This window comes from Rhea pennata, chromosome 25 (assembly GCF_028389875.1).
Source record: "Rhea pennata isolate bPtePen1 chromosome 25, bPtePen1.pri, whole genome shotgun sequence".
Taxonomy (NCBI): Eukaryota; Metazoa; Chordata; class Aves; order Rheiformes; family Rheidae; genus Rhea; species Rhea pennata.
In genome coordinates this window covers 7,862,801-7,882,360 of record NC_084687.1, presented here as the reverse complement: position 1 = coordinate 7,882,360, position 19,560 = coordinate 7,862,801, and the positions used below count along the sequence as shown (strand labels likewise).

The following is a 19,560-nucleotide window of genomic DNA, read 5'->3' as shown; positions in this document are numbered from 1 at the left end:
GCCTTTCCCCTCAGGGCAATCGGATTTCGCTGTTCGTTCAGCGCGCCCGGGAGAACGAGACCCGTCAGCCGCTACCGCGGCTCCGCGCTCCCCCTCGCGAGCAGTCAGGCGCCAGATACGGAGAAAGGGGGCGGTGGCGGCCAGACGGCTAGGCGAGGCTCGCGCCGCAGGCCGTTACAGCCGTTAGGACCGTTAGAGCGCGGGCCGGGGGGCCACGTGACCACCTGCGTGAGCCGAGACACGCGACCTCCCACCAGCGCCCTGCCTCCCGCCCGCCGGCGGCGCGCGCATGCGCCCGCGCCCGGACTACACTTCCCAGCGCGCCGCTTCGGACTACAGCTCCCAGGAGGCGCCGCGCTGCGCCTGCGCAGCGGCGCCTCCTGGCGCTCGGGCCATTTAAATGTGTGTGAGGGAGACTGTGAAATGGCTGCGCAGGTCGCTGCGGTGCGCGCCGTGTCGCGGGCCCCGGAGGAGCCGCCCCCGCTCCCCTCGGGGGACCGGCCTGGCCGGCCTCGTGGCGGCGGGCGGCGGCGGCGGGGCGCCGCGGGCGAGGCGGCGGGCGGCAAGCGGGCCCGACTGAGCCAGCAGCTGCTGGCAGGGCCCGGCCCGGCGGAGCCGCTGCCCCCGGCCGGCCTGCCCGTCGCCGCCGCCGCCGCCGCCGGGCTCTTCACCTTCTCGCCGCTCAGCCTGGCGCCCGCCGCCGCGCTCGAGGAGCGCCGCCACCACCACCACCGGCACCGCCCCGCCGCTGGCCCCGAGCCCCGCCGCCCAGCCGCCGGGCCGCCGCAGAAGGCGCGGCGGGGCAGCCCCGCCGCCGGGCCAGCCGGGCGGCCCAGCCAGCGAGGTGAGGAGCGCGGCGGAGGCGCGGGGCCAGGCGCCGCGGCCCTCCGTGGCGGCCTGGCGCTCCAGCCGGGCTCGGCTCGGCGTGCCGCGGCGGAGCCCCTCGCTCGGGCCCGGCCTCCCCGGCTGGGCGTGGGGGGAGAGCTCCGTCTCCGCTCGCCGTGTCCCGAGAGCCCCGGCACATATCGGCATGCATGGCTGTGTGAAAGTGGTGGCCCCTGGTGCGCCCGAGGCGCGACGCTCTCCACACTCCGGGGCTGAGCCCCGGTGTGGGCAGCGAGGGCCGGGGAGGCTCCCGTGTCGCTTCTCTTCAGAGCTGTTGTGCTGTTCAGAATTGCCCTTCTCGCGGGTTTAAAAAAATGCGAGTGTTCTGATAGTAAAACTTTCTTCCTGATGTGCTTCTGTTAATACATATTAGAACTGAGAAGCAGCCAGATTGCTTAATAAACACCCTGAAGTTTCTCAAATCGGAAAGACTAGAATTTCTATGTTGAAGTTTTTTTTTATTGTTGTTTTTTCTTTTTTAGAGTACAAAATTACTGTTTTGGCTGTGCTCACAAATTTGTGATAGTGAAAATCCCCTTGGAAATCAATATAGGCTGTTATTAAAGCCATTGTAGAGATTCTGTATTGTCGGTTGTGCTCTAAGAGTGTATGTGATGGTATTGTGCTGAAGTAACCAAAGGTGCATGTGCTTATAAAAGAAAGTTAGGTTTATAATGTAAATGGTAGGTAGTACTTTGAGGGAAACAGAAGTTGTAGAGAGATCTTACTAGACTGGGAATGCCACTGTACAGCAGTTCCAAGCCAGTAACTAAATGAGTGTGTGTGTGTGTGTATGCTTTTACTTTTTTTAATCAAGTCTTAAACACTTAAAATTACAAGATGAATTCTAAATTTGCCAAAGCTGTTTTTCTTTCTCTTACTGTCTCACTATCAGTTTCTGTTTCCAAATGTGGTTTAACTTAGCTGTCTATTTCTGTTTACAGTATTCCTACCTTAGGCCACAGGTGCTAGTGAGCAATGCTAATGTTTTTGTTGTTAATAGTGATGCTGGTAAGCTTGATCGCATGATGTCTAATAAACGAGCTGAGTTACTGGCGCTGCTGTCATTCTCTTTCATTGTGAAAGCCCATATGTCTGCCAATGCCCTGGTTATAGACCTTTTTTCTGTTTGTATTTGAGGTACTAAAGGTTGTCCATTCACTTAAAGGAATAACTTAAAACTAAGTCTCCTTCCAGATTGTCAAGATTTACTAAAATGCCACTGTCTAGCTTCACTTACTACTGAGTCCACTCACAATGTAGTAGTGGGGACTCTGTTTTGTTGGCTACAGCAGGGAAAGGTAGTTAGGATGGTTTATATCCTGATAATAGACCGTGGTGTCCAGTAAGAGTTCCACAGGACTAAGAACAGTAGGCTTATGTCTGATAAGAAGCATTAGGAAATATCTTCAAACAGGAGGATCTTCTGCGTTAAGTAGTGCACATCTGGGGCTTTTAAATTGTATCTAAAATTAGAATTTGTTAAAATAAGATACATATAATATTGAAAATTCAACTTGGAAATAACAGGGAGGTATTCTTAATACCTCTGGTGGTATAAGACTCATGTAGTTTCATCTTGGATTTTGAATCTCTGATCCCACCAGAATAAAGATCTCTGTGCAAACCGCATATTCCATGAAGTTAGTAAGGCAGCAGCTATACCTCAGAGCTTAGTGACTGGTAAACTTATGCAAGCTTAGCTCTTAGGATTCAATAGTAGCTTATTCAAAGAGCTGTTTCAGTTGTGTTATCAAAACAACTGATATGACTTTCTTTCCTGACTTTCCCCATTTGTAATATAAGGATAGTTGCTAGTTGTAAAAGTTAGGCATGACAGCATTACCATTAAAACTTGTATTTCAAGTCCTAAGACAATTGTATATAGTGTTAAGCAATCGACTACTTCTTTGCTTCATGAATATTTCTGTTCATTACGCCAGGCTGTTATGAAGGTCAGTTGCTTTTCCTAAAGAGCTCTGAGAACAAACTACTAATGATTTAGTTAAATACTGTGGTTAGACTGAATAACTTGAAGCTGTGTGAATTTACTATCTCTTTGTCTTATAGATTACAGTAGTAACGTGTATTTTTCTCCAAGTGTTGCAAGAGAACAAAAAAGGAATACAAACCTGACGACTTTGCAGACAGAGAAAGTAAATCTAGCACATAGCCCTGTGCTGCAGGCAACAAACCTTAGCTGTGGCATCTTTTAGTCAGGTATTAACTCCCTTTAGCTGTCCTGATGATAAGGCACTTAGTGTTTTACATGCATCACTGGCATGAAATAGTCTTTTATTTCAAGCAGATCCTGTTTTGGCACTTCAGTTTTTTTAAACAGTTAGGCAATCAAATTTCTAATGACAGTTGCTGCTAGTCACACTTTATTTGAACTAAGTCTTTAATTTTGAAAGATAAGCTACTAAACTGCTGCATTTAGCCAGACTGAACTGATTCTTTCTACTTTATCTCTAAAAACTGTTCAGCCTTCTGACCTTTTGAAGATTGATTAACCTTTAAAGAAAAAAAAACTTAATTCCTAGGTCTGAGTTAGCTAGATAGCTAACTAGAAAACAATATTAAACTAGCAAGATAGCTGAAAATGTGTACATGATGCTTCAGATCTTTCTGTTCTTAGGTTAGTATGTGGCTTGACAGCAGAGGTTACTGTTGGGTTCAATCTGTACCAAATAGCATTTATTTTGTTGCTCTGTGAATGTAGTGGATTTTTGAGCAAGCCAGTAACTGAAGACTGGATGCCTTGAGGTAGTGTTAAAGAGCTACAAGGTCTGTCACCACTTCAGCAGAGCAGATCTATAGTGAGAATGCTAAAATGTTGTCATCATGCAGGTTTATGCCTATAAGGTGTCATCAGCATGAGATCTTTCACCAGTTTACTGCTTTCTGCTGTGCTTCCACCCATTTTGGAACTGGCATAGGAGCCAGGAAGAGGGCCTTGAGGACTATGCTGCCTAGAACCTGACCTTTTATCTAATCCTTAGTGTCAAGACTGATCTTATTAATGTATAGTAAGATTCCATGAGTAAACTTGGTGCTGACTGTTCATATTATAAGCACGATTTTATATATTTCACTTACCAAAAGTGGCTGCTGAGCTTGACATGATTAAACCTAGTTTAACAGCATTTTTAGTGTCTTGGAAATACCTATTCTGTGTATTTATAGAAAAGATCAGTGGTTTAAGTTTTTTAGGTTCTTTGGTTTTTGCCAGAAACTTAACTGCTTTATGTAATTTTCATCTAAATGTCAGTAACAGTTAAACCTCTTCAGTCACGCTCTGCTTTGCTGCTTTTATGTATCCAAAATTAGTGAGGTGTTCTATAATGAAAGCAACGTTTATATTACATGTACTTGTTTATCCTCTTTCCCTAGATGACATTGATTTAAATGTCAGTAGTTAGTAATGTTCTGAACTGTAGACTTTTAAAAGTATTCTAATAAATTTCTAAAAATTGAAATATTTCTAAATTGGAATATTAAGGTAGTTTTTGGAAACTTTCTTAATTTGAAGCCTTTTTCATAATAACTAGATATACTACAGTTTTTGTGTAATTAAAGTCTCTTAAACCAAAAGACAAGATTGACTAATGGTAATATCTATTGTGGGAATAGATAGCTTTAGGAAGTGAGATGTGAATATGCTGTAATTGCAGAACTCTAATCTTCTCTTTACTGTTGCTTCCAGAAACTCCAGATGAAAATGGCAAAACCCAGAGAGCTGACACTCTTATTATGAAGAAGATGAAGAAAAAAAAGAAAAAGAAACACCGGGAAGATATGAGGGGAAAACGCCTGAAGATGTATAACAAAGAAGTGCAGACAGTTTGTGCTGGACTCACTCGCATTGACAAAGAGACTCTGACTCAAGGACAGTGTGATACCTTGGAAGTGAACAAGGAATCCTTCAGGTATCTGAAGGATGAGCAGCTCTGCAGACTGAATTTGGGTATGCAGGAATATCGAGTACCCCAGGGAGTACAAACGCCATTTGTGACTCATCAGGAGCATTCTGTTCGCAGCAGCTTCTTAAAAACGGGCACTAAATTTAGTAACTTCATTCATGAAGAACATCAGTCTAACGGTGGCGCTCTGGTCCTTCATGCTTACATGGATGAACTCTCATTTTTGTCTCCAGTGGAGATGGAGAGATTTGCAGAAGAGTTTCTTGCTTTGTCATTCAGTGAAAATGATAAAAATGCAGCTTACTATGCTCTAGCTATAGTACATGGGGCAGCTGCTTATTTACCAGACTTCCTGGATTACTTTGCTTTTAACTTTCCTAACACTCCAGTGAAAATGGAAATTTTGGGCAAGAAGGACATTGAAACAACAACAATTTCAAACTTTCACTCTCAGGTAAGAGCTGTTTGAAGTCATGCAAGTTAAACAGTATTTGGATATGATTAATCTCATTAACCCAGAGTGGTGATAGTGTAAAAAGAGATGGTCTGACAAAGTATAGAAGGACTTCTGAAGCATGAGGGTGTTTTAGTTTATTTTTTCCTCTCTAAGATATATAATATCTTATATATCTATATATATATATAATATATATATATACATATATATAAAGATGATGTTGGGACTTCTACAGTGTTGTTTATTAGTGTTTCTACGTGAAGTTATTTTGGGCTTATCAGTAACTGCTGAATCAGATTTCAGACACTAACTCTGACTAGTAGAATAGTCTCTACTGATCCTCTTGCAGGCTTTCGTTTTATTTGCTCATTTTGAGAGAACACTGGCACCATTCAGAGTGGGCAAGTCTATATTAACAGTTCACTAAACTGAAGAGTGTATGTGTGAAATGATAGTATTTTCAATAGATCTAGCTCTTAAAATGATTTTGCTTTTCAGGTTTCAGTATATCATGCACAATAAGCTTTTTAATAACATCTTCTAAATTCTATTATTAGCTGTTGCTTTGTATTTACTTGGTACTAAAACTTTTGAGAGTTGAAATTTCTTCATTGGGCTTGGACAGGCTTTCACGTTACAAACTACCTTGCCTTTCACAGTAGGCTTAAAATATTTTGAAAACTTTGTAGGATAACAATGGTTTCTTTCTTTTTTTCTTTTAAAGAAAAAGAACCTAATTTGAAAGCTGTTATTTCAAGACTTGTTCAAGTTTTCATACTTTATCTATGTGACTTAAATTGATACAATGCTAATAGCCAAGTTAGTTTCAAAATTCTTATATGAAAAACCCTTGCTTTTTTACTGTTTTGTCATCAGGCTTGGAAGTATCTATGAACATGCAGCAACATTCCAGTTCTTAAATGTTTAGATAGATCTGTTGCAAATGGAACAAAACCTCTTCCTGCTCAGACTAGTCTGAGGATGGATTCAAACTATTGCTAACTTCTTTTAAAAGAAGTTAAGACCTTGAATGCTGATTCATCTGTGAGAAAGACCTAAAACTCTAGTATAGTACTGTTGGAATAGCCCTCCTTTAGCAACAGGTTTTGGAAATGGGACAGTTCTGATGGGTTGTGTGGATCTCTTCAAAGTTCATGAAGTGCTCTTGTAAGTGAGATCTGCACTGGAAAACATTGCTTCATGGAAAGGTACTTTATGATAACTTGCAAAGGCTTTTAATACTTTCCAGAAACTCTTATAGATACCACTTAAATTAGTAATTAAACTAGTCTTAGTTTTTGAGTTTGTATTTCATAACAGGTAGCTGCTACAGCACTTGTTAACAACTTTTGCTTCATGGGTTATGCCCACTGTTCTAAACTGGCAGAGCTGCATTGGTGTGTATAGTACTCCAAAACTAGGCTGAATATACAAATAGTTCCTTATCACCAAGCATACTTTTACACAGTACACATCTAACCTGTGCTCTATAGACATGCAGCTTGTTAAGAGGTTAGTTTAAGTTTTCTGTATTAGTCATTTATATCATGTTCTTTGGCATATTGGTTACATTCTAACTTACTTGGTGTACATGTAACAGCTCTGAAATGGCAAAACAGCACCAACTAGATATGTAACAACTGCATTTCTTCCTGGCTAATGGTCTTGGTCTTGTGAATATGAATAGCTTGTACTGGAAGTTTGTATGTGTGGAATGTATGGTAATAAGAGGCTTCACTGGGTTGTATTCTACTCTGGTATTTCAATTAATTTTAAGTGCTGTCTAAACTTGATCAAGATTAAATCATGACATTAGTTTCAGTTAGGCTAAAACATCTCTAAATCCAGCTCCAGCATGACCTGATTAATCCTCTATGGCTGAAGTATGTTAGTGTGATTCACACAGTAAACAAACATGTAGAGGTACAGCTGCCACAACTCTGCTGTTAAAAAGACAGTTGAAGTGTGAGTTTTTAGAGTATGGATGATGCTAAAATCTTATTTAAAGATCCATTTAAATTAATGGTGAATTCAGCTGTGGTAGCTGCATTGTGTTAAAACTCAAGATTAGTCTTTAAAGTTAGGTTATCTTAAAATAGAAGGCTAAAATGCTCTACATTAGCTAGACTTATCCTGTCTATGCTCTTTCTTTTTTACTTCAAAACAAATAGGTGGTTTGTTATCTTAGAACTGGTCTGCAGTACTGCCATTCCTTTGCAGCACTGTTGAAAAATGAACAAACAGGCTAAGCTTAGCAGAAGAACTTTTGAACCTGGCTGTATGAGAATTGTAGAATACAAAAACACACTACAGAACTTCATAGCTCTACAGATTAATCATGCTATAGGAATGTTGTATGCAGTTTTGCTGATTTTTATTTTTAATTGAAGGTACTCAATTAAGTGTTGTTTTTGTTTAAGTCAAACCTGCTGAATGTTTGCTTTACAGAGCCAAACTGGCAAGGGGAATTTCAGGCACTATGTATTTTTGATTCCTAGAGACTTGGTGCTGAGAAATCGGAATACTTTGGTCTATAAGCTGCAAGTCCAAAAGTTAACTTGACTTCTGGCTTGCACAGCATTCAGCTGTTTCTTGCATAGTTGCCAGATCTGGAATCCTGATTACACACAGATTAAACAGGGTATCAGTAGCAAACATCTCCATTTCAAAGTAAGGACCTTTATTCTAGACTTAACAAAATGTAGTGATAATTATCTTACTTGCAGGGTGAATTCATTCACAGGGCAATGAGAACAATGTAAACTCCATTAACTTAGCTTTACTACCTGTAGATTAATTTGGACTAGTATTTGGGTTATCTGTTACTACATATCATAAAGCATTCCAACTTGTATTTTCACACTCTAAAGGTATTATACCCTGTATGATTTCTGTACATTAAAATACTTACTAAGCTTGAGTGTTCTGTTTTTTTTGCTTGCTCTGGCTCACTTGTTCTAATATTCAAGTGCTATAGATAAGCTTCAGTTTGGAGCTAGTCACTGGCACAAAGAGCTTTCAAGACTCTAATCACTGAACAGCAATTTGCAAGCTTATTTCACAATAAGAGAATACTTTAATTTGAAAGTTCTTGGCAGTTTGAACAATATTTTATATTTCCTCATCAGCTGTCTTGGTACAATTGCTTCTAGGGCTACACAGTGAATGGGAATATCAAGACCTGAAAAACCACTTTTTTCTCAAAGAAACTGATCAGGCCTGCTCTGTGATCCAAAGAACAGTTAAATGTCACAACTGAGTAGGTTCTGGGAACAGGCCAGGAAAGAGTTGGGGGAAGTAAGTTTGTGTAAACTGATACTGCTGCTGGGAAGGAAGTGGGAGAAGCAGCAAACAGGATAGTAGCCTAAGTTCTCCCATTCTTGGAGTGTGCTGTCAGATAAAGTTACAATCAGTATTCTTGAGAGCTTTGGTTAATGAACCATATCACAACTTGGTTGTCTGCCCTCTTAACTTTTTTTTGACTCCTGAACAAAAGCTTTTGTGCTGGGTGGGCAACTTTTCTTTTACAGAAGCTATCAAAGTATAAAATGAAGAAATAGCATCTGTGCTGCAAACTTAATTTGGTATATCTCTTAAGCAATGAAAACAGTCTGGTCTTATGGAAGTAGCTGACAATTTTTAGACAAATACACAAACCTTGCTGCAATGACCTGTCACAATGTCCTCATTTCCTCTGCTTATGTTGTAAATAGTAAGCCTTCTTGTAGTCTTTCTTCCTCATAGCAGACTGTTTGCATGGTTAGCTATTACTATGTCAGGTCAGCTATGATATTAATGACTCCTTCATTCATCTTTTGTTCAGAGAAATTTCTCAGACTTTGTTTCAAGCTTATGCGTCATCTGTGTGCACTCTTCCTTCCACATAGAGGTGTACTGCTTGCTTGACCCTTCATGAGGTAGGGGTCTGAATTATCTGCAATCAGCTACTAAAGCTGTTGCTTCTCCAGGAAAAACTGATGTTGTCTATTTCTGCTGTTACTTAAGTGTGTGAAATGTCTTTAAAAAAAACAACACATCATCCAAGTGCCATAAAATGTCTCAATGAAAACTGAAGGCCTAATTTTTAATTATACCTATAACTTTTAGTGTGAGATAGAAAAGTTGTTGAAAGAATTTGCTAACGATACTAAAATTTAGATCTGATCAAACCATTGCAATGTAGGTGCTGTGCTAATAAACTGTTCTTGCAGCTATATAAACTGGAATAACTCAGGCTAGCTTCATAAACAACAATCACACTTCAAAAATGAGAAACTTCATGGAAGAAAGTCCCTGTGAATATAAAGTGTATATACACCTTAAAGTGCCATGAAATCCTAGGTAAATCTTGAAATCCTGGTATTCCTTAAAGTATTCTGGTGCCTGTCTCATTTCTAGCTCTTGAATTCTTTTCTATTTTTGCATCACATTTTAATGCATTAAATAAGCACTGCTGAAGCATCTACTTTTTCATTCCCCTTGAAAATGTTACCTGTATTGCACGGAAAAACTGCAATGATATTTACCCCTTTGTTTTGACTTTCCTGACAAACATCTGCAAAATACCAGTGAATCTCAGCAAGTGGTTTCAAGGGAGCATATCTCATCTGGAAGTGGTCCATCTCCATTTACTCTAATAAACTTATGCACTGCTTAGTGCTAACTGGCTTATGGCCTTGGTTCTCCTGTTACTGCAAAGCAATACAGTACAGTTTTTCAGTACTACTGCACCAAAATTCATCTGAGGTAACTGGTGAAGTTATTTCACCTTATTGACATTAGGTAGGAACCCTAGCCCGAAAGGTGCCAATAGGGTTTGGAGGCTTTCACTTAAGTTGCTAATTCTCTTGACTGTTGGCCTGTGACAATAGTGCCTAGTTAGTAAAAATCTGTACTGTCAAAACCAGAAAATGAGTGTATGCTCACTGAGCTGCTGCTGATAGTCTTTATGGACTTGAAAGTACAGTGCTTTAATTACACAGTGAAGTTACTGAGTGACTTAGGATGAAGTCTTGTGTATATGCAGGTAGAGGTGATGTGATGCAGCAGGTAGCTCAAAGCAGAGAAATAAAGCTAAATGTGGAATGATCTTTGGCTCTAGTTAGATTTTAATTAAAAAATAGGTGCATGTAATCAACACAAACTGCATATCTATGAAGCTAAAGAAAGAGACTCTGGAAATGGGAGTGAGTTAAACTCCTATAATTAAGAAGTTAAATATCCTCTAGCAACAAGCATAGGTAAAATCACAGCAGTAACTAATTCTTGTTTATTAATCTGGCTTCATTAAACTTTAAGAGCTTCACATAACTGTTAAACTGTGTCATAATTTGTTGGCCAAAAACTTATAAAAGCAACTCCTTAAAACAAAGCTACTATATGTATGCATAGCTTCTATAACTCCAATTGTAGATGTATTGCATCACGTTCATTATATAACACTATAAATTGCAAATTTTGAACTACCTATTGGTCCTTCTTACCTCTTTCCCTGCAATGCCACTTGAATGTGGAGAGACTATTAAAGGATGATAGAAGGTTCAGAAACAGAATTGGAAATACAAAATAGACTAATCATGGCAGAATTTCTGATCTTTTAAGATTGAGCGGCTGCTGCAACTATGTACTCTGTGGCTATAAGGCATATTATAGCCACAGGCTATAAGAAGAGACTAGACAACACTGAAATCTTGCCAGGTGCTCTTCTATATGAGCAGGCAGAGTTTATAGATGACCTGAGTAAAACAAGACTGCCTGTGCTCCAGAGGTTGTCAAAAACCAGTCTCAGCCAGATTAAAGTGTTTCTGGCTACACCTGTGACAACAGGTTATATCAGATGATAATCCTAGACTTCTGTGGTTTTAACACCAAGATACACGCCTGAGCACTAGATTTCTAGTTAGACCTTTCATTTCTTCAATTTCTTGTATAGTTTTCTGTATGCATATATCAGAGCTGCTGCATGGAACATTCTGAGCAGTCTTTCCACGTAATCCCAAAGACATCTCTTTGAAATATGTAGGTGAGTCTTGGACTTGGATGGAGACTCGGCAGTGGCCTGGTGCATTGTATTAATAATTTTTAATTTCCTGTAATAGAATTAAAGTTGTGGTGGTATTGTCTTTTCCCTTCTGGCCACTCAGGTCAATCGAACATACTGCTGTGGAACCTACAGAGCAGGACCAATGCGGCAGATCAGTCTTGTTGGAGCAGTAGATGAAGAAGTCGGAGACTACTTCCCAGAATTTCTAGATATGTTAGAAGAATCTCCATTTTTGAGAGTAAGCAGTAACTTGTGGTGTTCTCTTTGAAGTGCTATTGATATTTTAACAATTAGTAAATCTCAGATATTTCCAAGTAATTAGAACCTTAAAGCCAATTTCTCTATCGATACACTCATTGTTTGGGCTTCTGAGGATGGTGGTACATTCTCTCCTCTGACCAAATGAAAGGTACTGAACTAATGGAATAGCTATGTAAATTACTCAAAAACTAAAATATGGTTCATCATGTCATACATACTACATAATTACCTACTTTCCTAAAAACTAAGTTTGATAAGCTTTAGCTTAGAATATATTTTACTTCTTGGAACTTGCATCAGTTTCTATACAATTCTTTGACAATGAGTTTGAACCAGTTTTACTAAAGGCATTATTTAATTTATCCATCTCACTTAGTGTTCTGTATTCTGTTTTTCTGTAGATGACTTTGCCGTGGGGTACTCTTTCTAGTTTGAGACTGCAGTGCAGGTCACAAAGTGATGATGGTCCCATAATGTGGGTGAGACCAGGAGAACAGATGATTCCAACAGCTGATATGCCAAAATCACCATTCAAACGGCGCCGGTAATGTTTTGGTTTCCTTATTAAAGGAAAACCATCAGTTATATCTGTTTTAGATTTGAGAACAAAAAGTAAACATATACATGTAATAAGTTCTTCAGAAGGCTAATCTGCAGTTTAGCGTATCGTTTTCATTCCTGTTTAAAATTGGCTCAGTGAATTAAGTCAAATGTGTTATTTGTGATGGTTATGTTATTTTCACAGCCTTTCATAGCAATGTATCCCAGATCAATGCTTTCTTAATATTGTAACCTCTTCTTACCCTTCAGTACCTTTTTTTTGATTCATCCAGTTTCTGTGAGAAGAACTAATTAGGTGGTAGGAGGGGGTGAGATACTCTACAAGAGTAGAGATCTTTAGACCATTTAGACTTTAAGTCACATCTTAGTGTGTAAATAGTTGCAGTACTGTCTGCTTTTTCAGGAAATATTGTGGGGTATGTGTGTGTATGTGTATACCTAGGCGCACACACATACATAGGCACACACAACGTATTTGTGTGTGCGCACACAAACACTTGATATCTTTCTCAGAATCAGTGCTCTGTATGGCTAATTTAGCAGACAAAGAATTGGAAGTGTATTCTAATTGTTACTTTGTGCAGAATATCTAAAGGTACTCCCAAATAACTTCAGTGACTCTTAAAATAGCTCAATTTTACATGTCTTTAAATTTATAGAATAATTCTTTCAGCTTAAAGGAACAAAACTTATTTTTTGGTGACTAGATTTCTGTTCTGTAAAGTTTATTCTCATAACCTGAATTGTACAAAGCTGTGTTCTGATCAATCTTTTATTGTCAGACACCTTGATAAAACAAAAGTAAATGTTTTGATCTTAGATTTTGCAGCCTACAGGAAACAACATTTTAAAAGATTGTTTTAAACAAGTACATATTTTTTTGAGTAGTCTGAAACATCTTTCAGTATGTCTTTTGATTATGCTGTAGCTCAATGAATGAAATAAAGAATCTCCAGTACCTACCTCGGACCAGTGAGCCCCGTGAGGTTCTTTTTGAAGACAGAACAAGAGCTCATGCTGATCACGTGGGTCAAGGATTTGATTGGCAGAGTACAGCTGCTGTAGGTGTTCTGAAGGCTGTACAGTTTGGGGAATGGTAAGTGCAACTGAAACAACTATTCTAGCGGGAGGGGGAAATTCTAAACATTCTCTCTTAAAAAAAGAAAATTCCCTGGAAAACAAGCCTAACTAAAGAAAGCATTCAAACCATGTAACAAGGTAAATGCTGTCTGCAGCTTGAAAAATGTAAAGCGTTTATCTATTATTTTTCCTCCCTTTTTGAGACAACTATAAGTTGTAAGAGAAGTTTGCAGAGAATTTTAGAGACATACAAAATAAGCTTCAAAATACCATACCCAGGCCATCATCTGTGATTGTTCTTTTCCTGAATAGTTATGTTAATGCTAACTTCTGTAAACTGACCAATCTAACTGGATTAATCTCAAAGCTATAATGCTTTCTCATTTCATGTACCCACGACATTGCTCTTGACTTTGCACAGAAAAAAATCCAAATTAGACTTGCGACATTGTTATTTCTAACAAGTACAGTAGAAATTTGATAGCATCATCAGCAGTCTCATTAGATTTGAATATGAGTAAAAGGTGCCAAAACTACCTTACTCTGATTCACAGTCAGTGGACAAAGAGAGCTGATAAATATTTTCCTCATCATTTCAGCTTCAGTGCCACATACTTATTTTACAATTTTCCTCTAATATGGAAATGTTGGTTCAATTACAGAATGGAAGAATTAAAGCAAATTGTGGCTCCAAAAACATAACAGTAAACTCTTAGACTGGCAATTTGAACCTAGTTCTCTGACATTTTAATACAGTATTTGTCCACAAAAACATAACTTCTGCTGTATATGTATTAAGGGAAAAAATGTAAACAAATCTATTATACCTCCTTTCCTAAATAATGTGTATTTATTGAGAAGTAATGAGACTTCATGCTCAGTTGCAAGTCAAACTAGATACTGTGTTCAGTGAAACACTTCTCTGAAAGAGCTAAAACAGAATTCTCCATAACTCAAATGCTTTAAACATTCCTGGAATTCTCATCTCTTTCTAGGAGTGACCAGCCTCGCATAACCAAAGATGTGGTTTGTTTTCATGCTGAAGATTTCACTGATGTTGTGCAGAGACTTCAGTTGGACCTGCATGAACCTCCAGTGTCACAGGTATTGAATCGCCCCTGGTGACAGCTCATTCTTAATATTTTGGAAGTAGTTTCTGTTAATTTCCAGGTTCACTGTATAGCCATCCCTTTGTATCCTCAGCAGCCCTTAGTTCTCAGCTCTGTAAAGCAATTGCCTTTCTTATGTTTCTTTGCACCAAGCTGAGATTTATGCTGAGTCCCTTTGTAATCTTCTGTCATTCTCCTCTCAAAATCCAAGTTCAATTCAGCACCTGCAGCTTTGTTAGTTACATAGTTATGATAACTGAGTTAATCTGTGACCAGCAGGATATTATTATTCAGGACAAAGGCATTACAAAGAAAGTGTTCTGTAGAAAAATATACACCACTAACATGCTTTCTAGCATAAATATGTATTTTAAATATAAGATTCTGGTAGGTATGGTATTTACTAGTTGAGTCCAATGTAAATGACTTACCTGCTTCCATCCCAGATACCCAGGCTATAACTATACACTTTGAAATTATCTGATGAGCTTCTTGGACCAGAAAAAACTAATCTGTGTTTTTTTGTTCCATTGGATGATCTTTTCACATTTTTTTTAACTTATCTTAGAGGTTGCAATGATTGCTACAGGTGCTGGACTGGACTTCTATTGGGGACTGGAATTTCAACTTTTATACTGTATCAGCGCTTTTAAACACTCACGTGTCCATGACATCTCACAGCTAAACACTATGCTTGCTGAACGTTTTGTACTTTTAAGTAATTTTTTCAACAGCTTGTAGATTTGTAATTGTTTTAAGTATACCTTTCACTTGATATTTTCTAGTACTGTTTATGGATGGAGTTATTTCTAACTTTAATGGCAGCAATGTGATTGATTGAGGATTATGAATTGCATGCACTGATACCTCCTCCTTAGTCTAGACTTAAATAGATCCCACCCATTTTTGGTATACGAGGTCCAACTGGTATTTAAGTACTGGAGGCTGCTAGGTGGGCAGTTCCCTGATAGACAGTATTCCTGTACAGTGTCAAGCATATGATACGTACTATAGGAGCAATTCTAAGTTAAAAAACTATGCACACTTGTGCCTTTTATAATGTGTTAGATCATCTGATGTTATCTTACAATGCAAAGGCACCTGAACTCAGGCCTGTCTGCCAAAACAATGCAGCCTCATACTAAACCCGTTTCCACCTGTAACTGTAGAATGCTCTTATCTGTTAATTGTCCTCTCAAAGATGTGCGCATTACACAAGTTACAGTTAAAGTGTACCATTCTCACGTAAAGGGTTGAAATTGTACCCATTAAACAAACATTCTTGCTTAGACACAGAATGTGATCAAGTAACTGGATACTGAACTGTTTACCCTGAACAGAGCATATCACTAACTTTACCATCTTTTCTCCTCTCAGTGTGTTCAGTGGGTGGATGAAGCCAAACTAAACCAAATGAGACGGGAAGGCATTCGTTATGCTAGAATTCAGTTGTGTGACAATGACATCTACTTCATCCCTAGAAATGTCATTCATCAGTTTAAAACAGTGTCAGCAGTCTGCAGCTTAGCATGGCACATAAGACTTAAACAATATCACCCTGTGGGGGAGACTTCTCAAAACACAGAAAGCAATTCAAGCTTGAACAATAGCGTTCCTGGAAAGACAGAGCTGGAAGATGAACCCCAATGTGTGAGTATAAAAATAGAGTCTGAAGAACCAGGTATAGAAATGCAGCTTGCAACAGGGGTGCTCTCTTCCTCCTCCTCTTCCTCTGTTTCTTCAATATCAGGACTTGTGCAACCAGATCAGATGGCCCAGCCCCTTCCAGATTTTAAAGCAGAGTCTGATCCGCAACACAATCCACAGGATCATACAGGCTCTTCTGTGTGATATGTACATAAACAAACATTTTTTAACAACTTTTTAAAATTTTGATGTGAAGTTATAGTTTTATAACTGGCTTATGTTTTATTGGAGAAATCTTACCTATAATTCTATAAAGAAAGGTGACATTCCAAAATGTCAAGCATATCTTTTTTACACAGATTATGCAAAATTCAAGTTGTATTTTAACCCCTTAGTACAACCTGTAACAGTGGTCTACCACTTCTTTCTGTTTAAGTAAAGAGATATTCAGTATCTCCCCAAAGTCAGAATGAAATTCCTCCAGGAACATAAAATGATTGAACTACATTGGTCAGTGTTATTTCCCTACTTTTACTTTATTTCTAATCTTCACCATAAAGTGATGTTTTTTAGACAACTTGCAAAGTGACTTTCCCATCTCATTTTAATTGCTAAGAAAAAGAGGAAGCACAGCACTTTTGATGATTTGTAATATCTTTGGTATGTCTGTTCTTGACATTCTAGTTTATATACAAGTTATTAGCTATAGAAGTTGATCTCTATTTCTTACAGTCCTACAAAGGTAATCTGTAAAATTCACTGAAGAAAGTGTCTGATCCTGTTGAAATGTAATGACTTGCTGACCTAACATTTTTCATAGCACTGCTTATACTGTTTGGTGTGAGGATTTTGCTTCCAAAATGCATCTTCCCAGAACATGATTAATTCTAGTGGCAAAATTAGAGATGCTATTGGTAGTTCTGTGGAGGAAAATGCTATCTTTGAGCACTTTAAGGCTTTAAAATACTAAGCAACTTGGCAGCTTGTTTTGACCAGGTCATAATAAATGTCCAATGGAACCACACTTTCCCTGGTACTGATGCACTTAATAAATAGCATTGAGTTGATGACTGACTTATACAATAAGTGTGTCCTTATTTTAGGAAGTTCTGTGTTACTATTTCACAATAAAGTATTATGGCATTGGACTGCTGTTTCCATGTGTAGCTTTTGGGTGCCCAGGTACTGTGGAAAATCAATGGCACATGCTAAATATGTAGTGTCAGCTATGAACAATTTAAAAAAAATCTTTCAATATTTCTGAATGTTAATGTGTAATCTGTATTTGACTTTCACTCACCCCATTTATAATTGTCCTTTCTAGTCATCAAAAGGAAAAATCCTGTCCTGTCCCTTCCCTCCTAACACCCTCTGCACATTTAGAATACAAGCTGGGTTTTGGTGCAACTGAAGTTGTCTCCAGATAACTTTATTTGTTCTAATCCTCACTGGGGTAGGAAAGATTTGAAACACTATGTTAGACTAGACAAAAGCAAAGATGCTGTGTTAGTTCTGAATGCATCTTTTTAATATCAATTATTATTCTCTTTATAAGGGTCTCTAAAATATGTTACTCTATTATAAATCTTACTTTGTGCAATATTGTTTGTGTAGGCTTTTATATACATATTAGCACCTCTGTGTAGAGGTCACTATTTTAAACTGATAGAAAAATAATCATCAGAAGATACTGCAGTGATTAGTTAGAACCTGTATTACTCCTTACGTGTATGTATGTATTGTCTTCGGTACAAAAATGAGGACTAGGAAATATTTCAATTTAAAACTAATTTACAGATTGAAGTGGTAGTGACTTGTTTAGTAATCTGTGTAAATAAGGTGTTAGAATGGAAAGCTTTTATGATGAAAAGTAATGTGATTCATGCAGGGGTATAATTTAATCTTAGCAGAAATTCTAGATGATCAAGATTGGTTCAGAAATGAGCCGTCTGTTCTCTGGTGGTTTTTTTCCACTTCTTATGTTCAGAGGAATTTCATAGCTTTAAGGGTTGTGCAAAGTAAAATTCCTCACAGGCAATAGTGGTTTCAGTTCATCCTTCATATTCAAAGATCATATTACACAAGTATGTTATTTCCTTTTTACAAAGTCTGCTAGTCTTCCAAGTGCCCATTTCCCTTCTCACATGTGCTATTCTTTGGTCATGTCAGTAGAGGGACATCAGTAAGGTGGCCATTCTTTGACAGCCAGCACTGTGTATAATCACTCAGGAATTGACAAATCTGTAGCTCCTACAGTCATTCTGCCCACGTATCTTTAAAGGCAGAATAAGATTAAGAGCCATTATACACCAGCTTGTCTGTATTATTTTAGAACTTGAAATAGAATGAAAAGGGAATCAATTTGGAAGTCTTCTGTACATTATATTATAATAGCATGTTTTTAAATGGATAAAGGATGACAACTAGAGTGGTTCATGCTGCTTTTAAAACTGTAGCTTCCTTTAGTGAAATCTGTGACTGCAGTCTGTCTGAAGTACTAGGAAAATGCTCTGACTTTTCTTTGGATGGAGGCAGATGACCCATTGTATCATGTTCTCCTTACAGTCAGTTCAGTTACTAACGTAATATCTAATGTCAAATTTAAATGTAGAAACATTGCATCTTCAAATGACTTGGGAGGATGATGCTGATATTATTCTAGAATATTTCTGTAAGATTGAGGCAGAGAGGAACAGACTTTATAAAAAATACTACGACCTTAAATACATTATCAACTTTGGTATGCTTAATCCGAAGTGACATACTACTTTCAAACTTCACCTCAGATCTGCATATAAAGCATGGGAGGGATTGCTTGTGAAGCTCATAGCCAAACTGTCTAGCCAGTGTTTCATGATTCCTTCACCTGCACTGAAATCAGCAGAGCAGAATTAGAACACCTTGATGCGAAAGATTAAAATGTTTTTGTGAACAATGTGTGGAATACTGATTTTATAAGCTATAGCTATTTTAAAATGAAATAACAAATTCAAGCCATTTAGTGTTTGCTGAGCAAAAACAAATCTCTGGCTAAGTCCAAGTAAATATTTCTGAAAATATATCTCATGTTAAATAGATGGCTGTTTGATGAATTTCTCAGATTTCATAAAACAGCTTACATGTGGGGATAATCAAACTTTGGGAAACTTCTTAGGTTGTTTTAACAGTGCTCAGTTTTAACCTTCTGGATAGAGGCAAAAAGTATCAGTGCACTGGTCGGTTACTGTAAATTGTCATTTCTCTGTTTGAGGATCTGCCCTGTGATGTTTTTTTTTTTTTTTTTTTTTTAAAAAAAAAGACAAGAAATCTACAGTCTACAATTGATACCGAGGAACACTCCTGATTTATGCCCGAGACAACTGCTAGTTGACCCAGAACACAGTGCTCTGTCTTTAAAGAGTGGTCAGCTTTAAGCTAGAACTCAAGCTTTGGCTTCTATTTGAAATAAAGAGTTGTTGCTGAAAACAGCTGTCATTTGGGATAAGGATGAGTGGATTGATTATGCTAGGAATGAACTAGCAAAATGCAATCTAAAGATGAAAGATCAGCTTCACATTCCTCTCTCCTTTAGTCATGCTACAAGTCATTTTTGCA

At 38.5% G+C, this 19,560-nt stretch overlaps 1 protein-coding gene across 1 annotated transcript; it reads left to right on the top strand.

Moving 5' to 3' along the window:
- The first annotated feature begins 423 nt into the window (after positions 1-423).
- Positions 424-19,246, top strand: RSBN1 (round spermatid basic protein 1). The gene is made up of 7 exons (XM_062595145.1): positions 424-844; positions 4,592-5,262; positions 11,409-11,546; positions 11,971-12,113; positions 13,059-13,226; positions 14,206-14,314; positions 15,697-19,246. The coding sequence occupies exons 1-7, from the start codon at positions 424-426 to the stop codon at positions 16,168-16,170; spliced, it is 2,124 nt and encodes a 707-aa protein (XP_062451129.1). The 3' UTR covers positions 16,171-19,246.
- The last annotated feature ends 314 nt before the right edge of the window (positions 19,247-19,560 follow it).